General features: G+C 36.2%; 1 protein-coding gene across 1 annotated transcript; it reads left to right on the forward strand.

Annotated features, from left to right (window-relative positions):
* Nucleotides 1-5,364: 5,364 nt before the first annotated feature.
* Nucleotides 5,365-9,769, forward strand: evx2 (even-skipped homeobox 2). The gene is given in 3 exon segments (NM_131232.2): nt 5,365-6,129; nt 6,666-6,904; nt 7,461-9,769. Coding segments are annotated over 3 exon segments (1,257 nt in total). The 5' UTR covers nt 5,365-5,726; the 3' UTR covers nt 8,076-9,769.
* Nucleotides 9,770-21,338: the final 11,569 nt, after the last annotated feature.

A 21,338-nucleotide genomic window follows, 5' to 3' on the forward strand; every position in this document is an offset into this window, starting at 1 on the left:
ACCTGCTGGAGCCACAGTTTCTAGCACATTCAGGGGTCATCTCTTGAATGGGGAGGGCTCTGATGGCTTATTGTGCCTTGAAGGGATTCACCACACTAATTTTATGCGATTGAATAATTTTGGCGACACAAGGAGGACTGGTTTCTTCTCCTTCCTGATCTCACACTGCATATACTGGAGGAAAATATCATTGGTAATATCTGTGTGTGTGTACCCCCATAAGTAATCTGCTGAGGTCACAACAGCCGAAATGTGGTCAGTAATATTATAATTGTTTCAGCTTTCAGCTTTTATACACCTTGGACTACACTCTTACTCTAAACTAGGTGTGTTCCAGAGTGCAGGTGGCCTAGATCATATGCAGTGTGAAGGTCTAGTCGTCTTTATTTCTATTACAATTAGTGTCAAAAGCAGCCTAATACAGATCATCAATACTTTTAAGTTCATCAGCCTGAAACAAGATCAATAAATCAAAGTCCTTACTCAGTTTTAATTACAGTTCAATACCACTGTCAGTGTTGCAAGATGCAAATTAGTTGTGCTATTGTAAACCCACTAGTCCTACTGCACCAAACCCACTCCGAGCTAGGATCGAACCAGTTACCCTCTGCATGGGAGTCAGTTGCTCTAACAAGGAGGCTAAAGTGCATGGCATCTAGCGCCTCTTAGAGCATCTTTAGAGGTCAGAGGAGTGAGGTTTACCTGCACAGCACGTCACTAGCTGGCCTCCACTACACTCACCCCCCAAACCTCACTCCCATCCAGGTCCCGGCACCAATGTAACCCTGCCAGTCCTACTGCGCCCAACTCGTTCCGAGCTGGGATCGAACCGATGACCATCCGCATGGGTGTCAGTTGCTCTAACAAGGAGGCTAAAGACCATGGCCTCTAGTGTCTGTCGCTAGAGCACCTTTAGAGGTAAGAGGAGTGAGGTTTACCTGCACAGCATGTCACGAGCTGGCCTCCGCTACACTCACCCCCAAATCTCATTACCCATCTGGGTCACGGCACCAATGTAAACCCGCCGGTCCTACTGCACCCAATCCGTTTCAAACTGGAATCGAACCGGTGACCGTCGGCATGGGTGTCAGTTGCTCTAACAAGGAAGCTAAAGACCATGGCCTCAAGCATAGAGCACCTTTAGAGGTCAGAGGAGAGAGGTTTACCTGCACAGCACTTCACTGGCTGGCCTCCGCTACACTCACCCCCAAACTTCACTCCCATCCAGGTCACGGCACCAATGTAACCCAGCCAGTCCTACTGCACCCAATCCATTTCAAACTGGAATCAATCTGGTGACTTAGGTATGGCACCTATCCCCACCCCTAAACCCAACCGTCATTAGGAGATAAGCAAGTCGTACTAAATTGTATGAATTAGATCCTACAAATTCATACGAATTAGCCACTAAATCAAAAAGTTACGAATTGCCGTGAGATTGTGTTGGTCCTGCTGGTTATCAAACTATTTTATAACTGTAACAAGAGGCAATTAAATTAATAACTTAATGTTTAAACAGCTCCCATAACATTATTTATCAATATGTGGCTTTTTTTGGATTCTCGGAAGCTATGGAAATATGTTGGGACCACTTTTTTTGTTTACATGCCTCAAAAATGTTGTGAATTGGATGAAGTAAAGGCTGTAGTGTATGAGTGAATGTGTGTATGGGTGTTTTCCCACTACTGGGTTGCGGCTGGAAGGGCATTTGCTGCATAAAACATATGCCGGAATAGTTGGCGGTTCATTCCACTGTGAAATAGAGACTAAGCCGAAGGAAAATGAACGAATGGATTCTTGTGAAGTGCTCAGATCATTCAACCTTAAGCTTTAGCTGTATGAGTTATTTGCTTTTAGAAAATATTCAAAATGACAAGTTTCTTTTCTTGCTATACTTGATAATTTAATAATTTTCTAGCATTTAATAATAATAAAAAGAAGAAGAATCTAATTGACTGCAAACAATTTGGTAATACTTTTGTATGGAACAGTGTGTTATGTGTACACACTGCTTTGGTCATTTGATTGCAGTACAAGCTTCCAATATCCTTTGGTGATATGATTGCCCTGTGACTGATCCAATACTGAATAAAATACTGATACTATATTCACACTATTCTGCCAGTATTATATGTTAAAAAACTGATTAAAGTAGTGGTAGCTAAAATGTATCAATCAAGCTCTGCACTTTGCCCTTCACATCTCTATTATTAAAGTATATTATTAATCAGTATGTTTATGTAATTGTCATGTATTAACGTAATCAATTTTGCGCTTTCATTAATGACGTAGATAAATGTAAAGATTCAAACATTACAGTCGTCCATGTTCGGATGTAATTTTGCAGTTGTCCCGCAGGTGGCTGCACGTGTCTGTGTCCGTTTCAATACCCTCACAGGCTCTGTGGGGAATACTGCATGGGCGCTCGCTTTTAAAACAGCCCGTAAATACTTCTTTAATCCTTTTGGGAAACGCAACCCTGCGTGTAAGTTCGCATATTTATATAAGAACATGTTTCATTTTCACGTTATAACTTCTTACATGTAACTTTGTTTAAATCTAATTATTACGGTCGATTATTTTTTAAGCACACAGGTTTAAAGAATGCTGTCGGGATCACTGAAATGTTTGGTGAGAGCATGCATTTGTGCACAGATGGATTATCGTCTTGCTAGAAATTTCCCAATCGTGCATTCCACAGTTTTAATTAGTATAATTTAGGTTGCACACTTTGAATTAAAGTCTTTATATTACAAAATATTTCTGAATTGCATATGTGTGTAGCTAATAATAGGCTATCACAACTATTTTACATTGTGAATCAAACCAAATGAGAAATGTTTATGACTAGCAATTCATTTATTAATTTTCATTGGGATAAGTCTCCACAGGGGAATGAACCAACAAATATTCAGGCATATGTTTTAAGCAGCAGATGCACTTCCAGCTGTAACCGGGTCATGTGAAACACCCATACACTCTCAATCACAAACACACACATACACTATGGCAAATATTTATTCAATTCCCCTATAGCGCCACAACACAATACCCCAGCACCCGGAGGAAACCCACGCCAATACGGGAAGAAAATGCAAACTCCACACAGAAATGCTAACTGACCCAGCCGGGACTCGAATTAGCGGCCTTCTTGCTGTGAGGCAACAGTGCTAAACACTAAGCCACCTTGCCGCCCGACTGTAATGTTTTACTTAAAAAATGATCAAAGATAATCTGAAAAGTGCATTAAAATACGACTGACTTGATTTAGAAGATGAACCACAAAACTGATATCTTATTGTTCCAGAATACCGTGTGTCATTCATGTGTGCCCACCATGTCATTCATAACCTGTATGAACTTTTAAGTGCAACACAAAAAATAAGTCAGTATTGTTTTTTTTTTTCAGTCTTATGAAAACAAGTAAAACAAGTCTCTTATCTTCTATCGTGTTCCACGTAGAAATGCACACAAATTTGGGTTTTAGCGACGCTAGGGTTTGTTGTAAAGAACATTTTTTTTTGTTTGTTTGTTTATAATTAATTCATTTTGCTTAGGCTTATCCGCCATAATTTTAAATAGGTTTAAAATAATTATAAAAATGCATTTCATATATATATATTTTTATATACTGGTTTTCCCCAGTCCAAACTCATGCGCTATAGGGGAATTGTTGAACTAAATTGCCCATAGTGTGTGAATAATTATGGATGTTTCCCAGTACTGGGTTGCAGCTGAAAGGACAAATGAATACCAAAGAAAAAAATAATGAATGAATATTCTATGCATTACTTTACAATACTACAATATTTCTGCAAAGGATATTCACTTCACAAACCGTGCTGTTATTTAATTACATTGATAATCTATTTTGTGTCCATTTTGGCAGACAAATGGGATGGAAAGTGATCAAGGCTCTCGTCAAATTACACACATCAGGGACAGTTTATAGCAATATCTTATTTTAAGGCATTATTATTATTATTATTATTATTATTATTATTATTATTTATTTTATTCTTGTCTATTAACCAAACATGCTATTTGAGTCTGTGTATCAAAATTAAGATATAATTAATAGGATACTAAAAATGAACAAACTGGTAAGTGCACTAATTGGATATAGGCTGTCTATGAGAACGTATTTGAAGAGCACACAGAAATTAGAGGTGTTGTATTATCTGTTGAAAAACTGGCGAGGGCGACAAAGAACGCAAAAAATATTTCAGTACGCATTTCGGTCAGTCTCTCTCTCTCTCTCTCTCTCTCTCTATCTATCTCTCTCAAGTGGATAACTTAACCTCGCCTTAAAGAGACGCTTACGCCCCCGCGTTAACACTTGATTTGAGTGCACAGACTATAGCCTCGGAATTATAGATAAACTTTCTGTTTTAATTTTTATTTCAGAAATTCTCTGAATGACAAGCATTCACAGTGCAGGGCGGTAATAAGTAAATATTATTGCTTTTTGCATTTGCATCAGATTTCTTGTGTGTATATGACCAGCGATGTTTGACTTGTTATTTATCATTATTATTAGCTATAATCCCTGTAGAGTTTTGATACCGGCAAAACTATAATTATTTAGAAATACACATTACAGATGCTAGGCTATCCGTATATCCTAATGCTAAAACATGCATATTTGTTCCTTCTTTTCTCTTGTCTTATAATAAATGTTTAATTTCGTTTATGCATTTTAAACATGTATTTAAAAACGACATCGTCATTTATTGTCAGAAATAAAAAAAAGGATGACATTATTAAAAAATAAATAAAAAACATTGCATCTCCTGATTTCAGCAATATCAGCTAAATAAAACACATTTTAGAAAACGTCCATCAGTAAGAAAATAATAAATAATTTTATCAATTAATAATGCGCAAATTTGTAGTTATGTGTGCTGTTTTTTTCCAGAAAAAAAATATATAATTAATCTCCAACAAATACAAGAAAAACAGCATCGTTTAAATAATAATACTATAAATGCAATGTGTCCGTATCGTTATTTTGAAAAGAAACAACCATATTCGCAACGGGATCTTCTAATTGGATGCAAAAAAAAAAAAAATCTTTAACTAATGCCTCTCATTCGAAAACGTCTGTGTGAAATAATCGACAGAGAAAGAAAAAAGAAACAGAGCTCAGAGAGGGAGAGAGAGAGGGAGAGGGAGAGCCAGAACAGAAGGAAGGAACAATAGAGAATCAAAGCATAATGATATTCCTAAATGAAGAGGGAAATGTTGCCGCGCTCATTTTATTAATCAGACTGTCAATTTCACCCCAGAGGCCAACCCCAGGAGCCATCTAAAACAGACTCAGATCAGAAGCTGCTCTCTCCTCACTTCTCCTCTCTCTCTCCACCTGGATATACGCGTCTGGCCGATCAAGGGCCGACTCTATCAACCGATGACAGTCTCTCTCCTATTTATTTGCTTATAAACCTGTTACAATAAATGATCATTCGAGCCGCGTCACGCGCACCTTTAACGACGAAGGCGCAAACCACTTTTTGATGAATGACTTTCTGGACCAGAGAGGATGCGCGGGTCATTTTGAGCAGTCATTCGTTGCCCGCACTGGCATTCCTCTGTTTTTTTTTGCCTTCCAGCTCATAAAGGTGTTATATTATTTAGAGGCGGCAGCTGAGCTGAATGCGGATTAGATCCGCCACCAGTCATCGGAGCACCAGCCCTGGGACTTTGGATTTTTTCTGCACGACTTCATGATGGAGAGGATAAGAAAAGAAATGATTCTGATGGAAAGGGGACTACACAGTCCAGTGGCAGGGAAGAGGCTCTCCAACCTCACCGACTCGGCCGGGAACGCGGTGCTCGAGGCCCTGGAAAATTCCCAGCACGCAGGTCGCCTCAGCCCGAGAATAACTTCCGCCTCGCTGCATGGGGATATTCCCACCAAAGGCAAGTTCGAGATCGACAGCTTATTTGGGAACCACCACAACGACAACACTTCCTCAACAGAAGTGTCGTCCTCCGAAAGCCGGAAGAAAATAAACCTGTATCCTGAAGTTTCTCCTGACTCCGACATGAACAGCGATGTGGAAGTGGGCTGCCCGTCTCATCGTTCCCCGGGCAGCATCAGCCAACACAAGGAGAACAACAATAAAGGTAAAGAAATTGCGTGAAAAGGCGTTTTTTTTTCAATTTGTTTATGTCGATATTTATTTTTTAAAGATAACTGCTTTAGAATTTGGTTTATATTAATGGTTTAAATGTGCTTAGTATTTATTTTTTTTATTGTGTGTTCAGTAATATTTTAGTGTTGCATTTTTCCTAATGTCTGAGTGCTAGCATGTCGATGCATTTATCGAAATAAATTGTCTGTCGTTGCATTATGTAGTGTACACATTTAGCGTTTTAAAAAAAATATATATGCAAACGTTTGCATTTAATTGTGTATATGTAATTGCATTTTATTTTTTCCTTTAGATCTTTCGTTTATTCAAAATATTTTACACTGAATCTCTGAGTAAAAAAAATGTAATGCGATCCCAAAACGTTCCCGTTTAATTTAACTTATTTTACAAATGCATGATTTTCTTTGTTCATTATTTTAATGTTCAAATTAATGTGTTTTTTACCTCAAAATATATTTGTAAAATATTTATACATTTGAATTGTATCTCTTTCGTTATCCGATTTAGGTTTCTCGGACAGCAATTCAGGAGGCTCCAATACAAGTTCATCCTCTCTATCGAATCTTAACGGTAATTCCATGGGAAACAGCAGCTCGAGCTCGGACCAGGTGAGGAGGTACCGGACTGCTTTTACCCGAGAGCAGATTGGAAGACTGGAGAAAGAATTTTACAGGGAAAACTACGTCTCGAGACCCAGGAGATGTGAATTAGCCGCAGCATTAAACCTGCCCGAAACAACAATAAAGGTAATGCTCTGATTTTGTTCACCAGGATATAATTTGTACCTGCTAATTTATAATGTTTAGCAAACAAATATTAACTGGTTACATGCTCTAGCACTATAAATTCACGCATTTAAATGCCCATTGCCAAATCTAAAATAATAATCCATTCTGTTATATATATATATATATATATATATATATATATATATATATATATATATATATATAAAGAATATTTCTATATAGTGGACATAAATAATGCAGGGATGTAGCTAAAGCACTGTGTAATACAGACAATTTTATTTTGTCTGATGCAGAACCCCGTCTTTTTCATCTGAGCTCTCCTAAGATATTAAAATTAGTTGCATTTGCAAAACTATTTGTCGAATTGCAAGTGACACCAATTTCTCCTCTCTTAACAATAACAACAATAATAATTCGTTTCTCAATAGATCAGCTACATTAATTTACAAATATTATTTATACACAAGCCATGAGATTTCAAAACTGTGATGTTTAATTTTCCCCACCTGCTCACCTGATCCCTAATTGTTACCTGTTCTGTGGATACGTGTAGGTGTGGTTTCAGAATCGACGAATGAAGGACAAGCGGCAGCGGCTTGCCATGTCCTGGCCACATCCCGCCGATCCCAGCTTCTACACCTATATGATGACGCACGCCGCCGCCACCGGAAGTCTGCCTTACCCTTTTCATTCCCACATGCCACTACACTATTACCCCCATGTCGGTGTCACGGCAGCAGCTGCTGCGGCAGCCGCCTCAGGAGCCGCATCCTCACCTTTTGCTACCTCTATACGTCCCCTTGATACTTTCCGTGCGCTTTCTCATCCATATTCGCGCCCAGAGCTGCTGTGTAGCTTTCGACATCCAGGACTGTACCAGTCACCCGCTGGTTTAAACAGCTCGGCGGCTGCGTCGGCGGCAGCGGCGGCGGCGGCAGCGGCTGCGGCGGTCAGCGCGCCCTCGGCTACCGGGCCGTGCTCGTGTCTCAGCTGCCACAGCAGTCAGGCCGCCAGCGCACTGGGCTCCAGGAGCTCCAGCTCTGATTTTACCTGCACGGCGACCGGGCAAAGGTCTGAGAGCGGATTTTTGCCATACTCGGCGGCAGTCCTCAGCAAAACCGCGGTGCCCTCACCGGACCAGAGAGAAGAAAGCGCGCTTAATAGATAGCTCACTACTGGCATACACACTTCTTTTATTTAAAGCACATGCAATTATTAGGATTATTGTTATTATTTTTAAATTACAAAAGGGACAGCATTTTCATTCCAGTGTACGCCCAGAATTATTACAAAAATATCTATTTAAAATACACTGTTAAGGCCTTTAAGATCACCACACACACACACACTATTACATTTGATCAAATACGGTTATTTATACCAACATGCTTTACTTTTCAGTATTACTAGGCACATGTTTATTTTATTTTAAGTATTATTTGACTTATTTGTATTACTAGGCACATGTTTAATTTATTTTTAAGTATTATTTGGCTTGTTTGTAATACTAGGCACTGTATGCAAGTGTTATTTTGGTTACATCCACACCGTGTGCAGTAAAGAGAATAGCTATACACTGGTTGTGCCACTTTAGTAGCATCAGTTATAGGGGACCAGGCGCGAGATGTAACGATGCTATTCTGAAAGTGTTGCTGCTCGAGGGACTCTCCCTGATGATCTAGGAGTGAGGCGCATAAAATGTGCACTACTGCTACAATGTCAATTCTGCTGTTAATAATGTGAAGATTATGACGAAAATTGCCAATCATGTACCTTGATGGACCTCCTTTGAATGTGGAAATGTAAGAAAGTTCCCGTTCAGAGACTCGCTGTCAAAGCATAACAACCCGCTGTGGGAAGTCATTAGACAAGATAGATAAAAGACCTTGAGCATTTCGCATTGTTCTTGGTGTGTAGATTGTACAGTATTAAACGTGGTATTCGTTACCTGAGATTTTTTTATGATTATTATTTAAAAAAAAATCCCTTTCCACCGAGTCCTATTTCCAATCTTCTTATTGGAACCTTGGCCGGCCTGGGTAGACTTTTCTCTCAGAGATGTTCCGCTGATGCGAGCAGTCTCATTAAATCCAAACCGATATTTCCATAATACTCCCAGTAGAGACTCTTCACTCACAATATAATGGGATTATCCACACAACCCCAAACTTCAGACAAATTGCTCATGCATTTCTGTCTGCATACATTTTTTTTTGTCACTGGGCGGAATTCTTCCTATAAAACCTCATTTTAAAGATAGCAAAATAGCACTTGTACAGATCAAAATGGTGAAATATTTTGTTACGACACGCATAGGTTTAAATTGCATTAAGCCAAATGCATTTTGACTGCCATCCGAAATGATTAGCTTTTGCATATTATTATTATTCTCATAATTTATGTGACTGTCTGGGTGTTTATTTCAGATGTTAGGATTACTCAATCTGACATTACCTCACCACTACAGAAATTAAATGCGAAGAAATAGGCCTCATGTCGCAAGCCAAAATGATCTGATCCATTGTATATAAAAAGCATATCGCATTGCTGTTACCGTTTAAAATGAAAGAAGATTTCTTTTTTTTTTTTTTAAATAAAATAGATAAATAAATGTTACCGAGTTGGAGAACAGGGCTGGTTGCCGTCTGTTCAATAAATGACAATACTAAAATCCCAGTGTTTTGCTCCTCTCCCAAGGGTTGCCGTGATACACGACTCTGTACATTACGTCTCTGTATTTTACATATTGCCGACTGTATGAATTTTCATATTTTCACTTGAGAAAAATGTGCAATATAAAAAAATGTATATTATGTTATTTATTGATGGTGTTGTTATTGTAAAATAAATATTTAAAACGCACTTTCTAAAATCGTTATCATTGTGCACAATGTATTTTCCTGAACGAGCAAATGCCAAAAAAAGGAGGCATAAATACATCTATTTTAATTAAAAGCTTATTTACAAATGTCCACTATATAAACATGTACATTAAGCACGATTTCTGATTAGGATTGAGTAAATTCTGAATTGCAAACACAGATAAATTTAATTTGCTTCATGCATATTTTTTAAAAATGTGATTTTTAAATTAAGTATTTAAAATTTTTCCTTTTAAAATATTTTTTTAAACGATAAAAAAATGTATCCAGTAGTGTACAGCAGAGCTCCTGCTCTGTTAACACATTTTCCCTTTCTCCTTAGTGAGAAAGTGAGTCTGGCATTAATTAAAACGACACTAAAACTATGGGGAATATGGAGTCTGCGATCACGGGTCATTCCGGCCCTATAATTTACCATTATTTTTACATTACCTCTAAATGATACAAGCTGATACTGTCGTTAATTGCAGCCTGGTTAAATATATACCGGCACACTCCCGGGGGACTTTGAGATAAGTTGCTTTCTTTTTGAACGTCCCCATTAAAGAAATGGGATTAGAGGCGCAGCAAGAGTGTGATGTATCGCCATGTTTCGTTATGCTCTTTACCAAGGCGAGGGTTACAACCCGTACAACAAAGGCATTGAGATAGATGGAGAGGCAAACTGGAGAAGACAGAGGGCAGAAAAACACTGGCCACAATAACGCCATCAGTTTTGTATCCAATGTGCAAAGACTGAAAAAAGAATTCATCATAAAATGCAGCAAACTGTCTGTCACCTTAGGCGAATTGCTTCTGACAAGAAAATAAATCTGCGGGTTGTTTAATATATTTTATTTTTTTCTTTATTTCGGTGCTAATAGAAAACCCAAATTAAATGTCCACCAGCAAGATAGAAATGCAAAGATCGATGATCCTCCCGCTACTGTCCAATCACGCCCGTTTAATTGACTGTATTTTCTGGGTAATTGAACTGCTTGTTGTAAATTGGAGATTTTATAGAAACGACATAAAAACTACATTTACTGACATTCATCGCATCTTTGACATTGATTATCTGATCAGCGCGTGTCATGCTAACCTCCAATTCTTCATTACACACTGTTTATGAGCTGTTGCAGAACAACTCGCTTGTTCCACTGTGATTGATTGCCTTATTAACGCGTGTTCTTGTAAGTGTGACCGAACTGATTACGATGCATATGTTTAGAATAATGTTTCATTTAGCTGACTGCGAGTAATGCGAGGTGACAGCTGCTGCGGGGAGGACAAAATCCGAACTACAGGGAGCACGTGGGGCCAAAACACTGTTGTTTTAAGGTGGAACTTCACAAATACGAATCGCGGGCGCAAAGCGATGCCCTGCGACTGAACTTGCGCGCTACATTTTTTGGAGAACTATATAACGCATTGTGCCGTGGAGAGTCAACGCTGCCAATCAGACAGTTTTTAATCAAATACGTAATAGAATAATTTGGTAAAGCCCACCCAAAGCTGTCAGGTTGTATTATTTTCAGGTGGTCTGAAAGGGGTGAGGGTGATCCCATCCAGTTGCTGCGATTGAACTGAAACGCTCGACGTGCTAACGATAAATGAAGTCTTTTATGCTGGGGGGTGATATTATAGGGTTTACCTCGCCATATGTTATCATGCATTTTCCTGTAAATGAATTGCATCCAAAAAATGATAAAAAAAAACATGGTCTTTTGGTAATATGGAGAATTATATCAGATGAAACGTGATTTAAATAAGTAAACACAACGCGCATCTACTACCCAGAAAGCATATATATATATATATATATATATATATATATATATATATATATATATATATATATATATATATATATATATATATATATATAAAGTCTATTAGCCGTCTAAACATAGCCTAGGCTTAATTTGGGGTGTCAGCGAAGATAGACGTCTAACCATAGCCTAATATTAGACAGGTCTTAATAGACGAATATATCCGTATAATAGCCGGTGAATTTTGATCTAGGCTAAAACCAGGCTAAATTTGGCCTGTCAGTGAAAATCTAATTCACGTCTAACCATAGCCTAAGTCTTCATTTATACACCTACACAACGACTGATAAGCTGATAACACCGAGTCAATGATCGCCCGTTAAACAGTCCTCAACAAAGCTTTACTATTTGCTTTGTTTTTGTTGACACCATTAAAGGGAACAGAAGGGAAAGGTTCGTGGTAACACAAGCACCGGCTGTGATGAGGAGATTTATGCATCAATTGAAACTATGGCCACCCTTGTTTGTCTCAAATGAACGCTTCTGTTCAAATGTTGCTTTCATATATTATGTGACATTAATTTAACTATAGCTCATTAAGACGGAATGAAATGGTTAAATTAACTTATCAACCCATAATGATGATGAATGGGGTAGTAATTCAGATACAAGCTGGGCAATTTGCAAGTCTGCACATTTTGATAGTTCTCAAATAACATTTTGAATAGCAGGTCATCCCCTCAATCAATTGCATAAGCACGTTAAGTCTCTCCCTCTCGCAAAAAAAGAAAATGGTTTTCATGCATATGTATTAAAACATGTTCGCAATTATCCTTGAAAATTGCCTTCACTTACTTTAACGGCTGAGCTGTCTGCCAATGAGAAAGTCTAGTTTGCAGGAGAAAATGAGGGTCAAAATATGATTTACAAACATAACACGCTAATTATATCACATTTTGCCAATGCATATTTTCAGTCGAACACCCGTGCTCACCTCAACACATTTGGCTGTCGAACATTTGCACCTATATAGGCTACATCATGTCGTTAATGTCACCTGGCACATTCCGGAACATATTTGAATTCATCTGATGTGCAGAAAACGTTCACGCCTATTGCTTCCCTTTCCCTTTTAAGCCTGACAAGCACTTGAAACACATGTAGTTTGGTGACTGTCAACATAATACTGTTCATTCTGTATTAGTTGAATTAATTAAGCACAAAGTTAACCCTTAGTTTGATTGACGACAACTACAAAAGAATAAGTGACTTTAATTTCAGCTTTTTGATTGATTTTTGCAACGTCCTAAACGCCTGCATCTATCTAGACGAGCATCATTACAACAAAGTCATGAGTTCAGCGTGCCAGGCGCTATGAAAAGACATCCAATGTTTGATCCCACCTTACAAGTATAATTAAACTTAAACAAAACGTATAGTGTCGTTGTTGTGAAGACTGCGCTTGGAGTTATTGAGCTGGAATAAGGGTAATTTGGTGGGTTAACCCTTTAACTGCCCCACCAAGGGGAAAAAAATGGATTGCATTTCTTAACTCCTAATGTCACTCGTTAACACTAGTTAATTTACTAAATATCAACCTCTACCAAATGTCGGTTTATGGTAAAAGTATACCGGAATCAATACATTCATTCGTTCATTTTCTTTTCGGCGTATACCCTTTATTAATCAGGGATCGCCACAGCGAAATGAACCGCCAACTTATCCAGCACGCTGCGGATGACCTTCCAGCTGCAACTCAACAATGGCAAAGGTACTAACATACTGTGAAAATCAGAAAAAATTAAATATAAGCACGATTTACTTAAAACAATCAAAATAAAACGTTTTTGAATACAAAATTATTTATTTAAACATTATTTTAAATATTTGTTTTTTGAAGTATGCCATTAAATATTAACAGGCTTTTTTACAATAACACCAACATCGAGTGTAGTAATGCAACAGGATTATGTTTGTTTGATTTTCTTTTGTAAACCAACAATGCTTTGTAGTGCAAGCCATTATTAAAACAGTCAGAATATTGTCAACCATTTGGTAGAGCAGGCAGCTAAAGGGTTAAGGTTTAAAAGATGGATCAACAGTATAATTATGCATGTAATTATAGAAATTAATTACGGATACATCCGTACAATTTTTAAATATAAGCACAATGTAAAAAAAACACAAATGATAACAAGTGCCTTGTGCAAAATGATTAATTTAAAAGTAAACAGTAGTTAAGGCCACTTAAGATAAAGTGGGCCATAATATTTCCCCCCATTTTGTCACAACGATAACATGTTTTTAATTGGATTCAATGGACTGCAAGTTGTGTAAAGTTCTTCAGAGCGACTGCGCAGTCGGGTCAGATCAAACGGCGTTTAAACTTGAATGACGTCAGGTGAAGGATTCTATTTTGGAATCATCAGAGTTCTAAAAATGAATATGATTATTTTACCCTCGTTATTTTCAAGATGCAGTGATGTTGATGCGGGGCGGAGCTAGACGGTGGCCTCCATTGACTTAAGCTCGGTCCCCCCGTAGAGATGCTGTTTCTGCTCGCATTTGTCTTTTACAAGAACTGCGTTTATTTAGAGGGATATGTAGAGATCGAGCAATCTTACAGCACGCAAGAGACCTTTCAGACACGCACTCCAAAATTCCCTTCTTAGCGCCAGGCCCAAGTCAAGCCAATGTTGAAAGGGACAATTTAATGTGTAGGCGATTAAAGCAACGCCAAGCATTTGTTAAAGAAATGTACAGAAGGAAAACAAGATATTAACTCAAGTATCGAATTAATTGATCATGTTTTGGTCAAATGCTCACATGTTAATGTGTCTTAGTATGATTTATTTTTCATTAAAATGTAAGTTTAACATAGATTTTTCCATGTGTGATATAATTTGTTACTTTTCTCATGACAAACATAACATAGAATTTATAGGCAATGTATTTATTTTACTGGGTAAATATTATATTCACAAATGTAAATTTTCTTCATCAATACCTAAGTTGCAGAATTTTCTTTGTGACTTAATTTGTTTAATTACTACTTTACAAAATGTTTACAGCAAGAAAAAAAAAGAAAAAAAGTGTTAAAACTGTGAAACTTTATAAGGACATTGTAAATATTATTTTATTTGATAGTTTGCATCTGTACCGTTTTTTATTATTATTCTATTTTATCATTTTTTGTTATTATTATTATTATTAATTTTCCTTGTTTATTATTGTACTTGAGGTAACACACACACACACACACACACACACACACACACACACACACACACACACACACACACACACACACACACACACACAAAAGAAAAACAGGATATCATATAATAAATATTATGCATTTTTATTAGTAATTTAATGCACAAATATATGCGCACACTGTGCATAATAAGAATATTTTTTTGTTCGTTATATGGTAAAGTACAAATAAAAATTATTCACATTTAAATGTGCATAAAAGAAGTACCTTAAATCACATTATTTAGGCCATGCATTGCTGGTGCACTTTTTTTAAAACCTTTTTACTTACTTTATAATTTTTAGTTTAGGTATGAATTAAATATTGCAATCATTTCAGATTGTTCTGAAACAGAATAATCAGAGTTTACAGATTATCTTAAATTCATTAAAGGCTGACTAATCTTTCAACTACAGTATGTGGTAATGTGTATACTGCACATCCACTGTTCATCTATGAAGATGCAGATTGAGAACAACAAGCATTTGGGTGCACAAGGTCTATTAATATTTCCAGAGGTGGGGAAGGATGAGTAAAAATGGTCAAAATTCATGCAGTATTTCTTGATCTATTCCACTAGCACCTCATTTAGAAATAAATATGAATTTATTGTACACACTTGCATCCGAAGCACCAAAACAGTCCTGTGTTTTACACCAACTCATTTTTATGTTGAATAAATTAATGTTTCTGTGCTGCTCCAGAATGGATGCCGGCCACCCTTATGAAAACATCCTGGCTCTGCCACTGTGTTTCACTGACAGCTGCTACTTTATGAGAAGTGCAGCAGCTTTGCACACTAATTCATAAGCGTCTATCAGTCTCTCCATTTGTTTCCATCTTACTAAAACCGCAGTCTCTCGCTTTAAATGAAACCCACAGACCGTGGTCAATGTTATGCATATAAATAAAGAATGATCTTATTTAACAGATAAGCGGGAAAATAAAATGACCAATTACAGATTTGACCAATATTTAAACTGAAAACAAACAGACCTTCTATAAGTGCAAACACTGATGTTGAATGGGAGATCTCTAATTAGTCTCAACAAATGAAGAACTTTTTGAAGGCATTAAAAAGTGTATTGGCCTGAAAATAACTACAGAGCAAACTGTATGTTCAAACAAAAGTAATATGAAACAGAAAGCAGAGTAATTTGCATGTACAATATACCTTAGGGCTGCACAATATATCATTTCAGTATCAATATCGCATACACAATAGTCACATCGCAAGATCTGCAACGTTGATTAAGGATAATAGTTTACCAGGAGTTCAAACAACAGTATTAGTGGAGTCATTGCAGAGTTTAACCTTAACTGAGAGAAAGGTTTTCATTTGCATGTGAATGTGTGATTGTTTAAAGGGTTTAAAACATTCAGGCACTATACATTGGTCTGCAAGATACAGACCATTTCAATGAGGTCATGTCATTGGCCCGTGAACGTTTCCTATCAAACTATTTCATAACTGTAACAAGAGGAAATTCAATCATAACTCTAAGTTAAAACAGCTGTCATAACATTATTTATCAATATGTGGCTCTTTTTATGTTTTTGGAAGCTATAGACAATAAAAATGTAAAACAGGAAATACCCTGCACTCATTGTGGCAGTATCTTTTTAAAAGATACATATTTGTACCCAAATAGTCCACAGTGGTACCTAAAAGGTGCATATTCGTACAGAAATGTAGCTAAAAATACCTTTGAGGTACCACTGTGGACCCTTCAGGTACAAATATGTACCTTTTGAAAAGGTTCTGCCCCAGTGACAGCTCCTGTACCTTTATTTCTGAGAGTGTGGAACCAATGCTTTTGTTTACATCCCTCAAAATGGTCTACTGGAAAAAAAACTGCCAATGCATTGGAATTACTTTGCATAAGAGTATAAAATCATAAAACATACACACATATATATATATATATATATATATATATATATATATATATATATATATATAACTAAAATAAACAAATAAAGCATGGATTAAAACTATAGGACAAAGGTAAAAATGAAATACACAGTGCTTTATGGTTTTCTGAGAATTCTAACAGTGTTGAGTATTCAGCAGTGCAATACACAAATGTTAAATAACACTGCATAGTCTTCATCTTATTTATAATTAAACACAATTAACCTTTGCTAAAGTGGCAAACGTCATGATTTGTTGTGTCCACATAGTTTAAATTCACTTTAATTCTTAGTTACAGGCCTTCAAAACACATCCAAATAAAGAATCATTCACACTATTGGGTTAGAGTTAAACTATGACTACCCATTTTATGTGTTCAGAACTATGGTTGCTGGTTCTTTAATCCAATCTTGATGTTGCAGATCTATTGCCGAGTCTCACATTGGCTATGTTCACACTGCGGGCAAATGCAGCCTAAATCGGATTTTTTTGCCCACATATAGGATTCAGATCTGATTCTGTTATGACAATGTGAACAGCCCAAACCGTATGCAATCTGATCTTTTCGATTCTGATTTGTGCACTGTAAAACCCAACAGTCAACTTTATCAAATTAAATGAGTGCAGCTTACTTAAAATGTACTGAAAGTTAATTCTACTCATTTGAAAAGAGTGGAAACACAACTGGCTTTGGCTCGCCCTGGCTCGCTCACTTTAGGCAATAGTAAAAACACGGCTATTGTGATATCGATGCATCAATGATACATTGTGCAGCCCTTATACATTGTACCACTTATAACTTTAATAAAAAGAGTTATTTTACATCTGATCATTCCATTTCCGTACCTGTTAAACACAGTTAGTTACAGTTTATTTTATTTGTATCTTTGCTTTATTGTATTTATTTATAATTTTTAATTATTATATTTTATGCATTACTTGGTTCCCCACAATATTGTTTTTTTAATCATTTAAAATATTAAATTAATTCCAAACAGAGCTGTTCAGAGTGATCTGATGAAATTGTATTCATATCGCAGTATATATGAGGCAAAAAATATTTATACCCCTTGCGAATTCTGACTTAAAGTTACTTTTATTCAACCAGGAAATATTATTTTGACTGTAAATGACGCAGGCTTCTGCCAAAAGATAATAAGACATGTACAAGAGTCATCATTGTGAAAAAAAACATATTTCTCAGCTGTTATTTTCATTTGATGTCAAAATTTGCCAGGTGTATGAATAATTTTGGGCTTGACTGTATACATATACAGAAAAATTAAATATCACAATGTCCGAGTTTTCCAATATCATGCAGCCCTAAAGTGTGATGTGCTCGTTTCATATTGTAAAATTGAAATCTCTTTATGAAGAAACAGCCATTCATTCGCATTGTTTTCAATACTACATATCATTCAGTGAGGATTTCAGAAAACAGCATAAGCTCGATGTGCATTAGAAGTCGGTCATGCAAAAAAAAAAGCGTGTGCATCTTTTATAGATTTTATGTTATGTGAGAACAAGTGACAGGCCACTCAGCAGCCTCACAGCCAGTGTCAGAGGATAATAACCTAAGCTTTTAAAAATACACTAGCCAGTAAGACATCCCATGGCTTCCTGTATATCTTAAAGGCACAGTTCTCTTAAAATGGCAATGTTGTCATTAACTTACCCCCACGTCGTTCCACTTGCATGACTTTGTTTCTCCTGAGGAACACAAAGGACTCTAGAGAAGTTTGATGAAGAAATAGTTTTGTGTTACAAATGATAGGCAATGAATTCTTCCAAATATAATGAAAATATGTTATGCATGGCATAAATATGTATGTGTTTTGACCCTACACTGTAAAAAAATTATCAGTAAATCCAATTATCAGTTTTCCATATTTTGCGTTTTATGTTTTTATGTTTCCCCATTTAATTGCATTTTGGGGCTTTAATCTTTCTTTTAACAACTTTAAACCTTCAAAAGTGACTTGTAAAACATTCTTAATAGATTAAACTGATTTATTGTCTGTGTTGGTGTTGAATATTATGCAACAGAAGCATTGCGATTTCTCTATATATTATTTCTTATACACTATATTATTGCTAAACTACTAAAATGTCAACAAAAGTCACTTAGACTGTAGACTGTTAGACTGTAGAGTTGATTTTTCAACATCAAAAGTGGACAGAGCAGAGATCGACATCTCTTCACAAATGTAAATAAACAGAAAACACACACAAAAACACAGAAAGTGTTAATAAGCAGACATGTCTGTAGTTATCACTCAAAATGATGCAGTCATTTGAGAAGGCTGACATTAAGATTATATATATGCTTATATATATATATATATATATATATATATATATATATATATATATATATATATATATATATATATATATATATATATATATATAATATAAGATATATAAGATATATAAGATTATATAATATTATATATATATATAATTAAATATATTATTATATATATTATATATATATATATATATATATATATATATATATATATATATATATATATATATATATATATATATATATAATGTTTTTTTTTGTAGTACAGTGACGTATAGATTGTTATGAAGACATATAGATGTTATTGCAGTGCAGCTGTACAGATAACAGCTTCACTCAGGGGTTGTTATTTTATGGTGAAGTAAACTGGGCACTGGATTCAATCTGTGCACACTGAGACTTATCAATTTATAAGCGCAGTTGCTGTCCGTGGTGCTGATCTTCACTATTCTGGCTGAGGCAGTGTGGTTGTTCAGACATGCAGTTTTCATTACAAAAACCCAATGCTTTCTATATTTTAAGAGCTATTCGATTTTAAAGGAGAAGCACTAACTGTATGAAGCATTGACAGTTTTAAAAACGCTCGTCTGTTTTAACAATCTTATAGCAATTTAATGTCTATGTTAATATCTACACTGTAAAAAATGCTGAGTTCCACGCAAATCAATTATGTTAACTTCATTATTTTTACTAAGAGTGATTAAACATAAAACAATTAAGCTGTCATAAAAAAAACTTAAGTATTGTGTAGTTTCAAATCCTTTTTAAGTAAGTAGTTCGAACAAGCAGCAAAAGTCATTATCTTAAGTGTGTGCTGTATATTTCCTAATTAAAAATCATATAATCAGCAAATCAACCTAACTAAGGAAAATTTGTTATCAGATTTTAGGTTAATTGGAGAATTAAGGATCGCCTGACAGTAAGAAGGTCGCTGGTTCGAGTCCTGGCTGGTCTGTTGGCATTTCTGTGTGGAGTTTGCATGTTCTCACCATGTTGACATGGGTTCATTCATTCATTTTCTTGTCGGCTTAGTCCCTTTATTAATCAGGTCACCACAGCGGAATAAACCGCCAACTTATCCAGCAAGTTTTTACGCAGCGGAGGTCCTTCCAGCCGCAACATACATATGCACACACATATTCACACACACGCTCATACACTATGGACAACTTAGACTACCCAATTCACCTGTACCGCATGTCTTTGGACTGTGGGAGAAACCGGAGCACTCAGAGGAAACCCACGTGAAGGCAGGGAGAAAATGCAAACTCCACACAGAAACGCCAACTGAGCCGAGGTTCAAACCAGCGACCCAGCGACCTTCTTGCTGTGAGGCGACAGCACTACCTACTGCGCCACTGCCTCGCCTGACATGGGTTTCCTCTAGGTTTTCCAAAGACATGTGGTACAGGTGAATTTAATAAGCTAAATTGGCCTCAGTGTATGTGTGTGAATGATAGTGTGTGGGTGTTTATCGGTATTGGGTTGCAGCTGGAAGGGCATCCCCTGTATAAAACATGTGCTGGATAAGTTAGCGGTTCATTTCGGTGTGGTGACCCCGGATTAATAAAGGGACTATGCTGAAAAGAAAATGAATATGTGAGAGTTAAGTTGAAAGGGTCTATCTGTAGAAATAGCCAACAATACATAGTACAAGTTAAAATAATTGATTTTCTAATTTTAATTCCTGCCAAAAAATTACAATATTACATATAGATAATGATCATGTAAGTTTCATGAAGAGATTTTATAAATTTCCTTTTTCTATTTTATTTTTCTGAGTTTACAATATTTTACGTTGATTATGATGATTTTGTAGAGTGCATCTGCATTAAATATAATAAACAAATCAAAAGTATTGATAAAAGCAGCAGAGCAAAAGAAAAACATAAATTTTTTTCTGGGAGTTTAGCAGTATTTAGGTACACATTGAGTAATCAAATGTAAAATAACAGTGCAGTTCTTATTGTGTGTATATTTACTCAAGTTCAATCAACTTTTCTTAAAGTTAAAAACATTATAATTTCTTGTACATGAATGCTTTTCATCCCTACACAATCACAGGCCTTAAAAACACGACTAACTGTGATTCCTGGTCAACTATAATCCCGCCTCAACATTGCAGATCCTGCAATGTGACTACTGCAGATGTGCGCACTGCGATATCAATGTTAAAGCGGTATATTGTGCAGCCCAACATTTTCTACCATAAATGTATCAAAACCTAAACGCTGATTAGTTTTATGCACTGCAAAGAACTTAATTTGCACAGCTTCATTTCTTAACATTTTGGGCTTTCTGTATTTCAAATAGTGA

This window comes from Danio rerio, chromosome 9 (genome assembly GCF_052040795.2).
Source record: "Danio rerio strain M-AB ecotype USA chromosome 9, GRCz13ab, whole genome shotgun sequence".
NCBI classification, from domain to species: domain Eukaryota; kingdom Metazoa; phylum Chordata; class Actinopteri; order Cypriniformes; family Danionidae; genus Danio; species Danio rerio.